Source organism: Camelus bactrianus, chromosome 28 (genome assembly GCF_048773025.1).
Source record: "Camelus bactrianus isolate YW-2024 breed Bactrian camel chromosome 28, ASM4877302v1, whole genome shotgun sequence".
Classification (NCBI taxonomy): domain Eukaryota; kingdom Metazoa; phylum Chordata; class Mammalia; order Artiodactyla; family Camelidae; genus Camelus; species Camelus bactrianus.
In genome coordinates this window covers 2,913,644-2,929,898 of record NC_133566.1, presented here as the reverse complement: position 1 = coordinate 2,929,898, position 16,255 = coordinate 2,913,644, and the positions used below count along the sequence as shown (strand labels likewise).

The 16,255-nt window shown below is 37.3% G+C and overlaps 1 protein-coding gene across 6 annotated transcripts in view; it reads left to right on the top strand.

The window, feature by feature from the left end:
• LOC141575456 (ankyrin repeat domain-containing protein 26-like) overlaps positions 1-16,255 on the top strand; it is a 50,092-nt gene that overhangs the window by 8,632 nt on the left and 25,205 nt on the right. For 2 of the 6 annotated variants that reach the window (XM_074354659.1, XM_074354655.1), the window contains exons 6-15: positions 481-610; positions 1,015-1,076; positions 3,570-3,663; positions 6,090-6,118; positions 6,300-6,372; positions 8,173-8,427; positions 10,021-10,094; positions 11,250-11,990; positions 14,061-14,227; positions 14,728-14,895. In XM_074354659.1, coding sequence (XP_074210760.1) covers positions 481-610; positions 1,015-1,076; positions 3,570-3,663; positions 6,090-6,118; positions 6,300-6,372; positions 8,173-8,427; positions 10,021-10,094; positions 11,250-11,990; positions 14,061-14,227; positions 14,728-14,895 — 1,793 coding nt within the window. Of the gene's footprint in view, positions 1-480; positions 611-1,014; positions 1,077-3,569; positions 3,664-5,381; positions 5,796-6,089; positions 6,119-6,299; positions 6,373-8,172; positions 8,428-10,020; positions 10,095-11,249; positions 11,991-14,060; positions 14,228-14,727; positions 14,896-16,255 lie in introns of those variants that run through there. The other 4 variants (XM_074354657.1, XM_074354658.1, XM_074354656.1 and 1 more) reach the window with 4 other exon arrangements.

The following is a 16,255-nucleotide window of genomic DNA, read 5'->3' as shown; positions in this document are numbered from 1 at the left end:
AGCAAATTTTGTCTCTCCATTCCGTCCCCAGTAACTGAGTTCTAGTTTTCCATGTGACTTCTCATGCTGTTTCACACCTCGACCTTCGGCTCAGGCTGCCCTTTTTAGAACCCCCTTCACATCTGCTCTTTGCACTGGGTCTGTCTTTTAAGACACAGTCTTGTCTTCCCAGCGTTCCTGGAGCTATTGACATGCAGCAAGTCTCTTCTCTCCTTTGTGCCCTTACTGTGTCTGTTCACTGCAGGTGTAGAGCTGTTGAATGATACTTGTCTGTGTTGATTCATTTTCATGTGTCTCTACCTCCCCTAGAATATAGAGCAGAATCTGTCTTTTATGTAGATTGCCAGCTTCTCCCAGGGTAATGCCTATGATCTGATGCATACAGTAAATATATGTTGTCTTCCTGACTGAATGACCAAGTGTAGGAATATGATGTTTTCTGAAGTTGGGTTTTTGTTACATTTTGTTTTGTTTTTATAGGAAGAAACAACAAAGCCGAAAACTGGGGGAAAAGAGAATGGCACTCGGACTATCAACAGTGTTGTAAAGGAGCAAGTAGATCATAGCAAATTGATTTCTGTTGATGGAGTACACAAAAGTGACAGAGGTGGTAAGTCAGTGAGCATCTATTGATTTTCTTCTCTGTTTAAAACTAATGTGGTTGGAGGGGGGAGGGTATAGCTCAATGGGAGAGCGCATGCCTAGCATGCACGAGGTCCTGGGTTCAATTCCCAGTGCCACCATTAAAAAAACAAAAAAGCTAGTGTTAAAAATCTAAAGTGTGTAGATCCAAATATGATATCCATTTCTTAAGTGTTTTTCTTTTGCCGTCTTCTTTCATAAATACCCCAACTACGACCAAGTTTTCTTCCAGAAAATGCTTCAACCTTCTGAAATTCTTTTCTGCCACTTTAATTTATTGACATATTCATGAATCAAGATAGACTTATATATATATTTAAACTTCCCAGTGGTATGTGTTCTCATTAATGTATTCGTGACTGCATTTTGTAGGCGCAACTTCAGCTTTAGGATTAGAAGAAAAGGAAGATGTCAAATCACCCTTGGATTCTGAGGTGCTGCCTTCTATTATTATTTTCAGATATAAGCATTGCGTGATATTAAAACATAAATGGAGGGATGTTCTGACTTCACTTTCTCACTTCTGCATTTTCCCAGCAAAATTTTTTCCTCATTTTAACCCACACTTAGTAAAGTCATTCCGTGCTACATGTCATACCACTGCAGAGTGCACTTCTGTTAATTTTCCAGACTCACATAATGAAACTGGTGTATGTAGTGCAAAAGCCAAGGCTTAGAAGTCACAGGGAATCGGTTTGGGTTCTGAAGTTACCTTTTCTAAAAACTAAAAATAATTCTTGGTCAGCCTGTGACCAGATGTTTGTTTCTTTGTTATAAATTAATGTGTAAAACTCCTAGTGAGATTGAGAGAGAAACAGGTTGTACTAAAAAAAAAAAACACGGTGTTTTTGTTTGTTTAACCACTTTGTCCTTGAAAAGACAGTGCCCAGTGCCTGTGACTTGAAAGTACTATTATATTTGGATTGTCAAGTAGATCTGCAATGAACATTTCAGGAGAAGCAAAAGCATGGGGAATAGTAATAAATATGTGGGGTTAAAATACCAGCAGTTTGGTTTAGTGATGTTTTACTGAGGACAGCGCATTTTGGGTAGGGAAAATAGCGTGCACTGAGTACCTCTATGGCGACCGGACTTGAAGGAAGCTAAGTGCAGGGTAGTGATGACCTATTCCAAGGTGACAGCCATGGAAAGAGGTAAGAAGAGCCTGAACTCTTGGATCTCGGCAGCTCCTGCCTAGTGGCACAGCACTGTATTTGAAGTCAGCAGACGTAGCATCCTGGTTCTGACCCACTGTGGGATCTTAGAAAAACTTGTCTGACTTATTTGAATGTCAGTGACCTCGTTCAAAAACATGGTACTGATACCTACCTCTCAGGTTATGTGTCATGAACAAAACTGGTAACAAATGTGAAAACACGTTGTCAACTGTAAAGGGTGCTATAGAAATGTAAGAGAATGAGCACAGTGGCCACTAGGGACCTAGTGAAATTCTGAGGACACTTTTTTAAAATCTGAAGGACAATAAAATGGGAAAGTTAGAGTGGGCGCGGGGATTTCTCATTTGGGCTATGTTGAGTGTCGGTAGACTATTATCGGACATCTCCGATAGGTATATAGTGCTTTGGTACTTGAAGCCCTCTGGGGAATTTAGACGTTTTGACCTTAAATAAATTCCTGTTCCTGAACACCAGCTATGCACCAGGCAGTTAGACACTGAATGTAGCAGTTGAGGGGTTAGGCTGTAGTGGCAGGAACAGAAGAACAAATAAACAGGAACCCTTTATCAGGGACAGTAAGTCCTTCACATAAGGAACGTGGAGAGCGTTAGGTTAGACAACAGTGGGGGAGTTTGTAGTTAGGACGGGGGTGGAGTAAGGGTGGAATTTAGGTAGTCAGAAAAGAGCTGAGTGTGACCAAAGCTGCCAGATGATGGACAGGAAGGAGCCAGTCACACAAAGGTCCAGGGGAGGGATGTTCCAGACAGAACAGCGGGTCCCGTCTGCTCATCACGGTGCTCCAGCATCTTGGAGTGGCCAGGAAGCAGTGAGTGGGTAACCGTCCTTAGAATCACTGTTATTGCTGTGTGTAGAGAAGAGAGAATGTGCATCATAAGGGCCTGGCACATGCGGGTGGTCGCTAAACAGTGTTCTTATTCTTCCCTTGTTAAAGTAAAGCTTATGGTACTTTTTTGAAGAGCTGCATAGCTACATTTAAAATTTTTCTGCTGTTAATTTAAACAAATGTTTTTCTTTCTACTTTGGTACTTTATTCAACTATTTTCCCTATCAATAAAAGTTTTATCAAATAATAGTTAGATTCTGCTAAGCCTTTGTTTACTGAAACGTAGCAGTTTCCACAGTGTTCTGTTAATACTCAACATGACAGACTCGAAGGCTTGTTTTCATGCCATGTGTGTTATTTTAATACTAAACACAATATGTGTACTAAGAAACATTTTAAATTTATAGCACATTTATTAAAGAATATTTAAATATGTATATTTTTAATTGTATTTTTTATTGAAGTGTAGTCAGTTTATAATGTTAGCTTCAAGTGTACTGCAAAGCAATTCAGTTACACATATAAAAATACATATTTTTTTCAAACGTCCTCTTCTTTTGTCGAGGAATGCAAAATGGAATTAGGTGTTTTGAAGTTAATTCTTTGTTGAAATCTGCATGTAAGTCAGTATTTTGTCTGTGAAAATATTTGCTCTAGATTTCCATGCTCAGTTTACAGAGTCAAAAGCCAACTGAAGATAAAAGATAGACTTGATCTGAAGAGTGTATATGAAATTTTCTATTTAAATGTTTGGGTTTCCAGGATATGCTTATTTTGTTTTCGAGTCTAATTGCTTTTAAAGTAGGAAATTAAAAAAAGAATAATAAGGTAGGAAACGCAGGTATTTTCTTAGAAAGGGATCAGGAAATCTTTATGTAATTCATTATTAATATTAATTTTAACAGAGTATCTCTGAGATTCAACTTCTGAACTGTGTTGATAATTTATCTGGAGCTGCAGGTCGAGGAGAAAAAAATACATTAAATGGACAAATAGAAAGTAAGTACTGTATTTTATTTAAAAAAAGTCATTTTACAGAACGTTGATTTAAAACATGGATTTGGATCTATTCTCTCAGCCAAAGAAAATCACCTGTTGAACATATAGTGAGAAAAAAGAGGAGAAAAGGAAGTAAATTGTATATCTTACCAGGTGTCAGCAAGAGATTAAACTAGAATGCTGTTTAAGGAGCTCAGTTGTTAGCTTTCTTTCAAGATGCTCTGTGACCTGAGGACAGTCAGGAAACCAGGAGGAGGGAAGGAGGGAGTGAAGAATGAGGGAGGTAGAGAGGAGGGGAGTAAATGAAGGAAAAAGGGGGGGGGTCCTTGGCAGGAGTTGGTAATGTAGAATAGTTCTTTAGAAGAAGGAAGAGAAGAGTGTTTGAAATGAGACGGGTATGAAGTGAGCTGCTTCCAGCACCAAAGCTTGTCCGGGAAGCACAGCAGGATGTCTCACTCCCTCGTCTCCCCGACCATTAGGAAGGCGGCGAGGACGGCGGTACCTGATCACGCAGAGCTGGGTGTGCCTGCCGTGGGTGAGCACAGGCGTGTGTGGTCAGCTGTCAATGTCTGGACCTTTGTGTCATGCAGCGTGTTGCTGCCTTATAGGATGGTGTCTCATAGGCCAACAGAAGAGTGGGAAAGAGGAAGAGAGCAGGGTGCCTTCCGGGGAGGTCAGGGGAGCTGGAGCCTGGTAAAGAGTCCCCTGAAAAGTCTGCAACTCCTGATGCAGCTTTTGGGGAAGTGTTACAGTGAGACGCATGCGGCTGGATTTCAGAGGGGTGAGTTAAGTCCGAGTGCTGTAGAAGCAGACTCGGTATAGACTGGAGTTTCTCAAATTTTAGTCACCTGGGGACCCAGTGAAAAGCGCACATTCTGAGCAGTGGGTCTGCGTTTCTAACAAGCTCTTAGGTGATGCCCTTGTTTCTGGTCTTCAGATCACACTCAGAGGGTAGACTTGTGTTTAGGGGAGTCTGGAAGAAGAGCCACTGAGGAGTTAAAGACAACAGCAACAAGGAAAAGCATGATTTTGTTTTTCTTTCTGAGCACGTTCATAGCCAGAGGGAGGCAAAGAGTTGAAGTAGAAATTAGAGATGTAAGATAGTGCTGCTAAGCAGAGAGGAAAAAGAAGTGGTGGGGATCGTCCGTCAAAAGAATAGAAAAGGGGAAGAATTAAGACCACAGATGTAGAGGTACCTTTGAAGAGGAAAGTGAAAGGAAGGAAGGAGGAAAAAAAGGCAGCAGGTAGGTGATTTTGGAATTGAGGAGGTAACTTGAGAGAACTCCTTTCGATGGCGTCAGTGTATTTGCACTGAAGCCAGATTAGATCATTGCCACTCCAGAGAATACTGGAATCAGGAGGGGGCCTAGAATTGGGGTAAACCACAGCCACCCCTCCTATCAGGCTTCGAAGATATATGTTGTATTGGTATTTGTTATTCAAATGAGATTAACTTGAATATGAAGCATTGACTGCTTTTTTTTTGTTTGTTTCAGGATACCTAATTTTTTGATAAGATAGTTGTTTCACAAAAATCCTTGTAAACATTAGCCTGATTTACCAAACCAAACTAATTTTGGAAACAAAAGAAATTAATAGGGTTCATTCCATAAATGCTAACATTGTTATTTTCAGTGAATACGGCACAGGTTTTGAAATATGAAAGACTTTTAGTATCTAATAATTCTGTGGCAATTAAAATTTTTTTTGATCACCAGATTTCAATATTGAAAACTCAGTATACATTCTTTCTTGCATGAGTGGATCAAGAAACTTGGATGGCTAGAGGATCCAAGAAATGTAGGCATACCAACAGCCCATGTGGGTATGGGAAAAATATTTTTATGAGCTAGTATTCTACAAGTGTGTATCCAAGCCGATCAATTCATATCACTTTCTCTGACGAGAAGTGAATTGCACATACAAATGGACTGCCGTCACAGCTGTGGACTTCCTAAATCGCAGAACGAATTGAAGAGTATGATAAGTACTTGTAGACTCATGGTGTCAGGCACACGAAAGATGTGCTGCTGCGTTTTACTGTCAGCTTTCACATTTGTCTTCTTGGAGCCGTGACTTGTTCCTCTGATTGGAGATCGCGTTTCTCCTCCTCAGGCAGCAAGTTCACACTGGTACATGTGCACGTTTCTGTTTTATAAATAAGTCACTTGAAACATAATCGTGCTTTTGAGATCTTAACTGCATGTTCTGTTAAGCCTGTATTCCTGCTCTTCATTGAGTGTCTATAATGGACTCATGTTTCTGTCTTGTTGCTGTCCTAACTGCCCCTGAAAAACAAGACACCGAAACCTAACGTGTCCATTTCCAAAGCAAGCATGAGGATTGCACTCAGTACTAACTGTGTGAATGGATAGTTGGCTTTCATATTTACATATAATTGATTATGTGTCCCTTTTGGCTTTTAGATTCTACTGAAAAATATCCTCACTTGAAGGTAAAAACTTTTATACTTTTATCTTGATTTTTTTTTTTAATGAGGGTACTGGGAATTTAGCTTAGGACCTCATGCACTGCTAAGCAGGCACTCTATCACTGAGCTAGACCCCCCCCCGAATTATTACTACAGATTGTATCAAATGTACATTATTAATCGGTTTGTTTCAAAAACCATTCAGCCTGCAGTTGGAGTGAAAGATTCTGTTCCTAATAAAACAGGAGAAATGAAGAATTTACAAACATTCAAATCAGGTAAATTTTGCAATACAAATTTAAGTCTGAAGAGGAGTACAGTCTTCTTATTCCTAATTCCTTTTATTTCTTCAAATTTAATTGAAAGATGACATAAATGCGGCAGATGTTATTATTGGTATCCATGTTTGAAAAATATATATAAGCATAAGAAATAGACTTTTAAAATGTCAGCTTTGACTTGGATGTTTCTATTGATGCTGGGAGACTAAAGTGCTCAGCTTGGAGTCCCTATACTTCTCAGGGATTCTGAGAGATTGATTATTAGGTTCTAAGATTTTTCCAGAGTTTTAAAATGCTTAATTGAATTCTGAACTTTATGTAGGGTAAAGCTTCACTTGCTAACATGTCAGTCATATTTCACTTTATTTCATCTAGTGCTATCACATTGATGATATTTATTTATTTCTGTATTTATTTATTAATGAAGGTCCTAGGGATTGAACCCAGAACCTTGTGCATGCTAAGCATGTGCTCTACCACAGAGTTATTTCCCTAGCCCAAAGGTCTTAAGCCAACTGGATGTTTTGATTAGCATGCTCTCTCTCTCTCCCTCTCCCTCTCTCTCCCTCTCTCTCTCTCTCTCTCTCTCTCTCTCTCTCTCTCTGTGTGGTGTCTTTGATTATTAAAAATGATGGAAGTAATTAGTCCTACCTTAATGTTTGGTAGATACGATCTTTTAAAACAATAATCCTAAAAGTTTTTGGATTTAGGATATTTTTTATACTATTAAAAATTATTGAGAATTCTGAAGAACTTTTAAGTGGGTTGTATCTATTGATGTTTAGTATATTAGAAAATAGAACTGAAAAATTAAAAAACAAGCACACACAAACATTCCATTAGCCATTAGAGCTATGATGTTACCACATGTCATGTGTCTGGAAACCTCCACTGCACACTTAACAAAAAATGAGAATGAAAATAGCATTCAGTATTATTGTGAAAATAGTTTTGACCTCCTGGACTCCCTAGGTGGAGGGAACATGGGGCTTCAGGGCTTCTCAGATGACACTTGAGAACTGCTGTTTTAAACAGGGTTCATGGGTGTGAAATAATAAAGGGGCCCTTGTGATGAAGTGGGCTTTAAAGTTCACTTATACATTTCTTGCCTTTTTTTCTTTAACTTGTCTTAAAAAGTTTGAATCTGACAACTTAATTCTTTTTAAAAAAGGAAAACATTTTTGTTATATATTTCCTGTCTCGTGGCACTCTGTACTCTTTGGACCTAGTTTGTACCTAGATTTACCCTATTTTTATATGGAAAAAATTAGTCACTCAAGGCTATCCTTTCTTATATAAATTTATGATGTTTATCCACGGCTTAAGGTAAGAATTCTGAAGATATTGGTACATTGAGGAAAGACTGTCTCATTGTAATTTAAGTAGTACCATTCAGTAAAAGTTTTCTTAAAGCCCACGTCTCTAGGACTCAATACTGTCATGCATATTTAAACATCCAGTAAATGGCTGGTTAGACATACATTTTGTTAATGAAAAAATTCATATGTTGAAGAATCATAATTATTCCTAAAGCTCTTATTGAATATTGACTGTTTTATAGAGAGTGATGAGTGAATCCAAATTAGTAATACTAGAAAATTAAACTTAGAAAAAAGAGACAGTGGTTCCCTATATGAACAGCAATGACATGTAAAGTACAACCAGCTGGGAAGGAGCAGTGTGTTTGGGGGAGAGGAGGGCGTGGGGCTGCGGACGTGGGGCTGCTGCTCTGGGAAGAGAATTTGTAAAAGTTTGTATTGTTATTCACATTCCAATAAGTGGAAACTTTGTTTTCAGGTTCTTCAGACTGGGATTCTACTAGTCTGAGCCTCAATAATAAGGCTGGTCAAAGAGCCAAGCATTTGAAAGTTGACAAATGTCCGTTGGTATCACAATCAGTGACCACAAACCAGTCAGCACCCACAGAACTGAGGCAGACGACCCTGGTAGATAAAGACCGGGTGAATATTGGAGCCGTGTCTCTGTCAGAAAATGCAGCGCTCCGTGGCCTGTGTGAGTCACAGCTGCCAGAGAAGAGAAGCAGCAAAGAAGGTAATAAAGCAGCATAGAGAACTAGCCATAGTCTACCTGTGCGTGGCTTCACCACACTCCGACTTTGCAGAAATCATTTTGTGGCAGGATCTCCTTTGTGTTTACTCCTTTTATGCAACCTACAACCAGACAATACCTTTTGGCATGACATTTACATTCATCCTCTGACCAAAGCAACATATTAAATAGCAAAGAGAATTAGGTGAAAGTAAGTTCGTTCTGAGTAGTATTTAGCACACTCCTGAGAGTGGGTAGGAGGATGATGTCTAGAGCTTTGTGAGTAGTTGGGAAACCTAGGTGGACATCCAAAGATTCCCTTCTCAAAGTATTGTTTCTTAGCTTTATTTTTACCTAGCTCTGAATTTATAAATATTTGTTATAGCTATAGTCAGTGTAACTGAAAAAGCACCTCTGCAACTAAATATCAAAGTATTTCTAGTATATTCTCTGCCTTTCTGTATTTTAGAAGTGGCTTTCCCAGCAGTAGTGGCAGTCATTGGATTTTGCTACACAGGACCTCCTTCTTAACTGTGTCCACACAGTATATCAGCTTGTTTTATTATTTTTAATGGATTGATGGGTCGAAAAGGATATTGGTTTTTAAGGAGTGCTTTATCACTTAAAAATAATATATGGGATATCAATTCTAATTCTTCTAGGATACCCAGTCTGTTGATTAACCATATCTAATATGTGTTCTACTTTATTTACCAATGAATTTAGTGCCTTAATCAGTGATATAATCAGAGCTGTAGTAATGTCATACAATATTTTTTCTGCTCCTATAGTTTTATCTTTTCTTTCCTTACCTGCAGAATTAATGTTGTATTTACAAAAGATTCTCAGTTATCTCCTATAGTAGTGACTACAAGCTCTAAACTCAAAGTTTTTCTAATAAATACTGTTTATACACAGATACTTTTAAGAGTTTGTCCTCTACAGCATGGGAGCAAAGAGGATAGACATGTAAAGAAATAGTTTACAGTTCAGCTGGTGAAGACACACTAGAAAAATCTGTGAGGTACCAAGGTAGCTCCAAGGAAAGAGATCCCTGTGTCTCTGTGGAAAGACAGCTGCAATCAGGGAGGACTTCACAGAGCAGCTGAGTCTTCAAAGAGGAAAAGGAACTTGTCAGAACAATAGAGGGAAACATTTCAGGTTAAGGAAAGATAAAAGCATAAAAAGTAACCGTAATTTTGGAAACCATGAATAACATTGCTCTTGAAGCTTGGTATGTTGTTAAAAAGGTACTGTTAGGAGGAGAGAATAGAGTCTATCGTGACTTTGTATATTTCTACTGTATTTTAAAATTTTGTTTTATTTCTCTTTGTTTTGTTCATGTCTGGTGAATCAATTTGTGAGTGAAACTTTGAGATGTTTGTATGCCTTTATCTGGTAACATCTAGTATTTCCCAAATAGTTTGTTGAAGTTTTAGATAGTTAGAAGTAGTTCTTAAAGAAGTAAATATCCAGCTAAAGATTAAGCTTAATTTAAACTGTCAATTGATGAAATGTTTATGTTTTTATAAAGATGATGCCTTTTATCTAGCTGTTCTAAGTAGTGAAGTTTAACTAAGCATATTCATTTTTCAGCAGACCCAGACTTCCAAAGGGCATCTGAGGAAGAGCAAGAAAGACTTGATGGGAGTGAAAATAACCTCTCACAGGTATGTGAAAATGTAAATTTAAACTTCTGGTTTATATTGTTTTCTGTGCTTTAATAACACAGTTATTCAAATTCAAAAGAAATTGCCTTTCAGACTAGACTTTTAGAGTCAATAAATAATTATTTAATATTTAGTTTTGAATAGCATTTTATCTAATTACAAAACTTAAAGTATTGTTAGGATCGATAGCAATTTATAGTTAAACTTTATCCTTGGAATTGAGGCAAAAAACCTTCCTGAGTATTGTTTACTTCTTCCATTTTTATAACTTCCACACATAATAAAGAAGGTGATATCAAATATTAAATCATGTGATATAAGCAGTTGAAATTGTAAATAATATAGCAGTGATGGCCACTGAGTTAGTTTCATGTAAGGAACAGTCATTCCCAGTGGTCCAAAATTTGCAGTTTCAAATTGCAAGTCATTGATGCCAAGATGAAAGATTTCTTCTGTCTTGTGATCTCTATGTAATCGATTTCAGAATCTACAATCAGGGAGAGAATAGGGGTCATAGAGTCAACCCAACTGCCTAGTAAGAGAATCAAACCTTCCAGGGTTGGACCTTTATTGTTAGGGAAGAAACAAAAACTTTCTAATTTATTTCATTTCAGGGTAGGAAACCAGTAAATATTATTAAAAATGCTTTCATTCACTCTCACTAGTGAATGTTAGAGTATAACAGAACTCAGTGGATGCAGAGAATACATATTGAGATAGATCACTATCATAGTATATCGTTTGCATTAAAATTCAGGAATTTGTTCCTCTTTCTGATTGATGTTAATTGATTTTGGCACCTAATAATTTACAGTTTGCTTATTCTCCAGTTATTAGTCCTTTAAAAAAATCTTTACATGCACTGGAGGGGCTCACTATTTAAAGTACGAGAGGTGAAATATTTTTTAGTGAGGAAATCTTTGTAATGTTAAAAATCTAATCTCTTAATTCTTGGTAGATTTAACACGTGTGAATTGTTTAGTTCAAACAAACAGTGACAAAGTTAGGTTTCTGAGTTCCTGTTTTTCTTCTATTTCAAGGCTAAGGCAAGTTATGTTTCACTTCTTAGTTTGTGAGTAGCCCAACATAGATTACGAAGTTTGTTAAATTTTAATTATTTTCTAATTTTTCTTTATCTGTACTTGACTACTTAAGGATAAATGTGTTTCACAAGCACGTACTGTGAAAGAAAAGAAATCTGAAGATCAAATCAACCAGATTAATCTTTCACTTGTGCATCTGCAAAAAACGCCTAGAGAACCAGAAGTGAATAAGGAAAATGACAGAAAGGACGTACCTGTATCTTCAAAACATTCTTGTGTGGAGAAGCATGAGGACATGTGGGTCAAACAAGGCAAATTCGACTGGAAACATAATTCAGAATTTATCACAAAGAAGTCAAACCAGAAAATGAGTAAAATCCATGAAAAAGGCAAAATTACTTTTCATCGTAAGGTAGTGCCGCTACCTGACAACTCTGAACTACATGGTGACTTAAAGGAACTACCTTCCAACGTGACAGATAATACATTTGATTTTGAGGAAAAGGATGCACCTGGAGCCTCTGTCTCTATAGGATTCCAGGCAGTCTCTGAACACAAAGAGCCCAGTCTTGAAAATGTTTTTGCATCTTATTCCAAGTCTGAGTCAAGAAAGTATGGTTGCCAGTCATCTTCAAAACTTTATTTAAATGAAAATAAGTTGGATGAAAACGATAAGCCAGACACTGAACACGTTTTTAACAAAACCAAGGAGAGTTTTCGTAATGACAGAGAAAATGAAGTAAGGAACCGAGTTCCATTTACAGTGAATGAAGACCAAGAATTGGCTACAAAAAGAAAACCAAAAAGGAGCCAAAATACTCACTGGAAATCAGACATTGGACGTGCACCTCAGGTAAGTGACCCAAAAAGCCTTTTTGGTTTGTGGCTTGACCTCTCCAGTGAGATGAAACACATGATTCAAATAGAAAGTCACAATATGTCTGCTGTTTCAAATACTTGTAAGAAAACCAAACCAATACAAGACCAGCTCCAGAAGCCATTGCTTGCAGATAACTGCGGTGCTAGTAATTCTAAAATCTTGGACCCTGAATTAGGAAATGTGAGTTCTTCTCCATCAAATGGTAACAGAACATCCAAAGTATATCTAAAAGAGTTACACCAAGATATGGAAAGGTTTAACAATGAGGTAGGCATGTTACAAGTAGAATTCCTGGCTTTGGAAAAAGAAAATTCAGCTTCAAAAAGAGGTAGAGGTTCCTTTGCTACTGCTCTTGTTTTTTTTCTCTATATCAATAATCTCTTCCATTCTGATCCATACTTGATCTGATTTTCCACTTAGGAAAATAGCCTATGTATAAAACGGGGTCATCTAAATATGTAATTGTGTAGAAACAGACTATTTCTGCCATCTAAATAACAGGAACTCAGGGAAGCATTTTCCTGGGTTTTGTTCCTTAATCAACCTAAGTCTCTGTGCCAGTCTTTCGTATGAAGTGGGAAAGTAATTCAGCTGTGTGCCACGTGACCTTCTGAGCCGGAATAAATGCGAGTGAAATAGCTTAAGAAATATAATAAGCTCAAGGGTTTTGTTTTTTTGTTTTAATCTATTGGCTTAAATGTAAGTTGCACATCCATAGAATGGGAAGGAAGCAGTGACTGAGAGAAGGGATATATAAGCACGTGCTCTCACTAAACTGATCCGTGTGTTGTGCGTTAGTGAGTGCAGGCTTCTCTGTTTTACTGATCACTGGACACAGAATTCCATCATGGCCACTTTGAGATATTCTTAAGAATACATGTGCTCCCACATACTCTTGAGTCACCACTTCCGGGTGTTTCTGTTGAGGCAGACACTTACATTATATTATTTAATAAAATGTAGGAAGTTTTGACATGTATGATTCTATCATATAGGTAGTATGAACCCTCAGCAAAAAAAATTCAGTATTTATCTCCAAAGGAGAAAACTTGAGTTTTGAGAAACTTGAGTTTTGAGATGCACTGAATTTTTTTTAGTTCTAGTAATACATTTTTAAAATGTGTGTGTTCTGTTGTGTGAGGTGCAAAGAGTGTTAAAGATGGAAATCTGAAGGTGTTCCCCTTTAATAGAAAAAGGAGATGAGCCCTGCCCCCAACTTTGCCAAAGTCACACTTATCTGATCAATTTGATGTATTTATTTGGTAGCTTATTAGATTTAGTGTTACAGAATTGTATCATCTCTTTTGACACCGTAAAATGCTGGGGAATACTGCTTTAGGGAACTTGGACAAATCACTTAACCTTTCTTGGTTGTGTTCCCGTTTTCAGTAAACAGTGGGGCTAAGGTAGATCACTCATTACTCCTATGCCATCTAGCTATAAAATGGCCATGGTTATTGAATGTGAAATTGGGAAGCATTATTCCTTCTGCAGAATTCCACACTAACTGGCAATTCATCAGTTTCACTCTGCTCCTTTCGGTAAACATGGGTTTATATGTTTTATTAAACACCACATTTTGATACCCCAGGATCCAAATGAAACAAGAATTATAAAAAGTAGTGGGGAAAGGATAGCTTTAGCACAGAAAGAAGAATGTTTCCTTTCTGTTACTGAAGCACCAAGGTTCGACATCTTCTAAATCTGGCTGTTTAATACAAAATCTTGGTGGTAAAGACAGAAGAGGACAAATTTTATGCCTTTGTCTATTTCTCTGTCTGTGCCATTCACATGGGGAAGAGTGGATGTAAGAGCACAACATTCAGAAAGTCCTTTTTGAAATTTTGGAATTTCTGTTTCTTTTCCTCAAACAGAAAGAAGCAGAATTTACAAACATTCCAATGACTTGAAATGATAAAAATTAAAATAAGCACAAAAATACCTTAATCAATTGAAATCAGGGCAAACTCTGTGTCAAATGATAAAGTGAATGATAACAAAGTCTTTATAATGAATAAAGTAATAATTACCGTTTGTATGAAGCCTTCACTGAAGGTTGAAGTAGAAGAGAACAGGAGCAAAAGTGGTGAACTGAAAGGATCAGAAACCATATGTGATGGCAGCTATCATGAAGGATTAACTCAGCAGAGGAAGAGGGGAAAAACTGATGACCAGCGGTTTCCTGCTCTGCAGAAAGGAGATTCTGATAGGTAAGCCTATATCAGTATTCAGCAGTAGGTAATTATTCTTTTCCTAGATGTTGTTCAGAATTTCTTCCCAGACTCATCTCTCTACTTGCTTCCATATATTTTGTACTCTTCCTTCCAGGTTCCTAGGACACACCTAAATGCCATGTGCCTAATCTTTGTGCTCACATTCTAATCTCTTAATCTCTTAAGTAGAATAATTTCCTCCTGTCTCTTTTGCTCATGATTCCTGTTTATTTCCCCTCTTCTGTAAAGCCTTCCTCATGCTCACTTTACTTTCATATGTCAGCTCTTGCGTATCACATTGTATCATAATTGTAAATCTGTCTTTGAAGCAAGAATTTGTGTTTCCTTGCATATGGTTGGCACTTGTTAACCATTTTGTGAATTAATAAATGATTGAAGATGGGTAAGAGTTGGAATTTTACAAAAATTGGGTTTTTTTTTAATTTATCAGTAGAATTATATTTTAAAAATAGGCTTTTTTATGGATTGTTTTAAAGTAGCTGTCCTGGCTTGCACATGAAGGGAGTAAAGAATGAACGTGGAAAACGGACATTAAAAGCATCTGTGACTTCACGTGTATTTGCGAAGACTGCCTCGCTGGCTGGTGGTCTCCTACACAGGAATGACAACAGCAGTTTAAGTGAAGGAGATCAAGGTTGTGGCAGGTAAAACCTACAAATTCTTTATTTCTAGCTGAAGACGTATTAGCAGTGATTACCTTCTCTGGAAATAGAACAGCAGCATATAGTGCACAGGCCAAAGCAAGAGGATTCTCACCTGTGTCGGAGGAACTCTGCCGAAAGGCTAAGATGAGGACAAGTGCCTTTGACCGGAAGTAGTTTCAGTAATACGTCCCCAGGGAAGCCGGGCTGCAGGGAATCAGTGTGAACAGCCCCTCAGAGGACATTCCCTGGGAAGGCAGGAGAGGACTGGGTGATAACTGAAGGGGAACGTGGGGCTCGTGGGGGTTCCCTTTCTGTTTTTAATGATGAGATGATAGTTTGTAGGGGATGTCTCTGTGCTGTTGGATGAGATTCCATAGAAGATGTGTTTTTCAATTTAACTTTGAATTTCTGATATTAGAAAGTGTATTGATTGTACTGTTATCTTTAAAATACTGTAGTAAAGTATTCATGTATGGTATTGTTGTAAGGCTTATTCATTAGTTCTGAAGCGTAATATTCTTATGCAATTGAATATGCAGATAATGACTTTAAAGTTACACCATTGTCCATAGATTTTTTAAAAATTGTATACTCATAATGACTATACAAACACTTAGGCCATACTGAATAGGGTTTAATCATTCCTTGATGATTCTAGATTTTATAGTGTCCTTGACAGTATCATCATGAGTGGCTATGGTTTTGTATGCTATTACAAAATACCAGATTATATTAACTTAATATTTGTTTAGATTCTAGGAAGAAGGGGAAGATTTTGTTTATATACGATAGAATAATAAACTGTTAACAATCTATCACAGATGATTACTTTTGGATTACTAAGTTCTAAATTAAAAAAGCCATCATGCTCCATAAGGACCTGTCAGATGCATGAACAAACAGCTGAATGGATAATGAATGCCCGCTGATTAATGTCTTTAGCAAAAGCAAATCTTTATTAAAAGTAGATTTCCAGTATTGCCTAGGTCTAAAGTCTTTTTATTTTTAAAAAATAGGTGTTAAGATTCAGAAATTATTATTATTATTTTAACATTTTTTTATTGAATCATAGTCGTTTTGCAATGTTGTGTCAAATTCCAGTGTAGAGCACAATTTTTCAGTTATACATGAACATACATAGATTCATTGTCACATATGTTTTTCACTGCGAGCTACCACAAGGTCTTGTGTATATTTCCCTGTTCTGTAGAGTATAATCTTGTTTATCTGTTCTACATTTTGAAATCCCAGTCTGTCCCTTCCCACCCTCCTCCCCCTTGGCAACCACAAGTTTGTATTCTATGTCTATAAGTCTGTTTCTGTTTTGTATTTGTTTTGTTTTGCTTTTGTTTTTAGATTC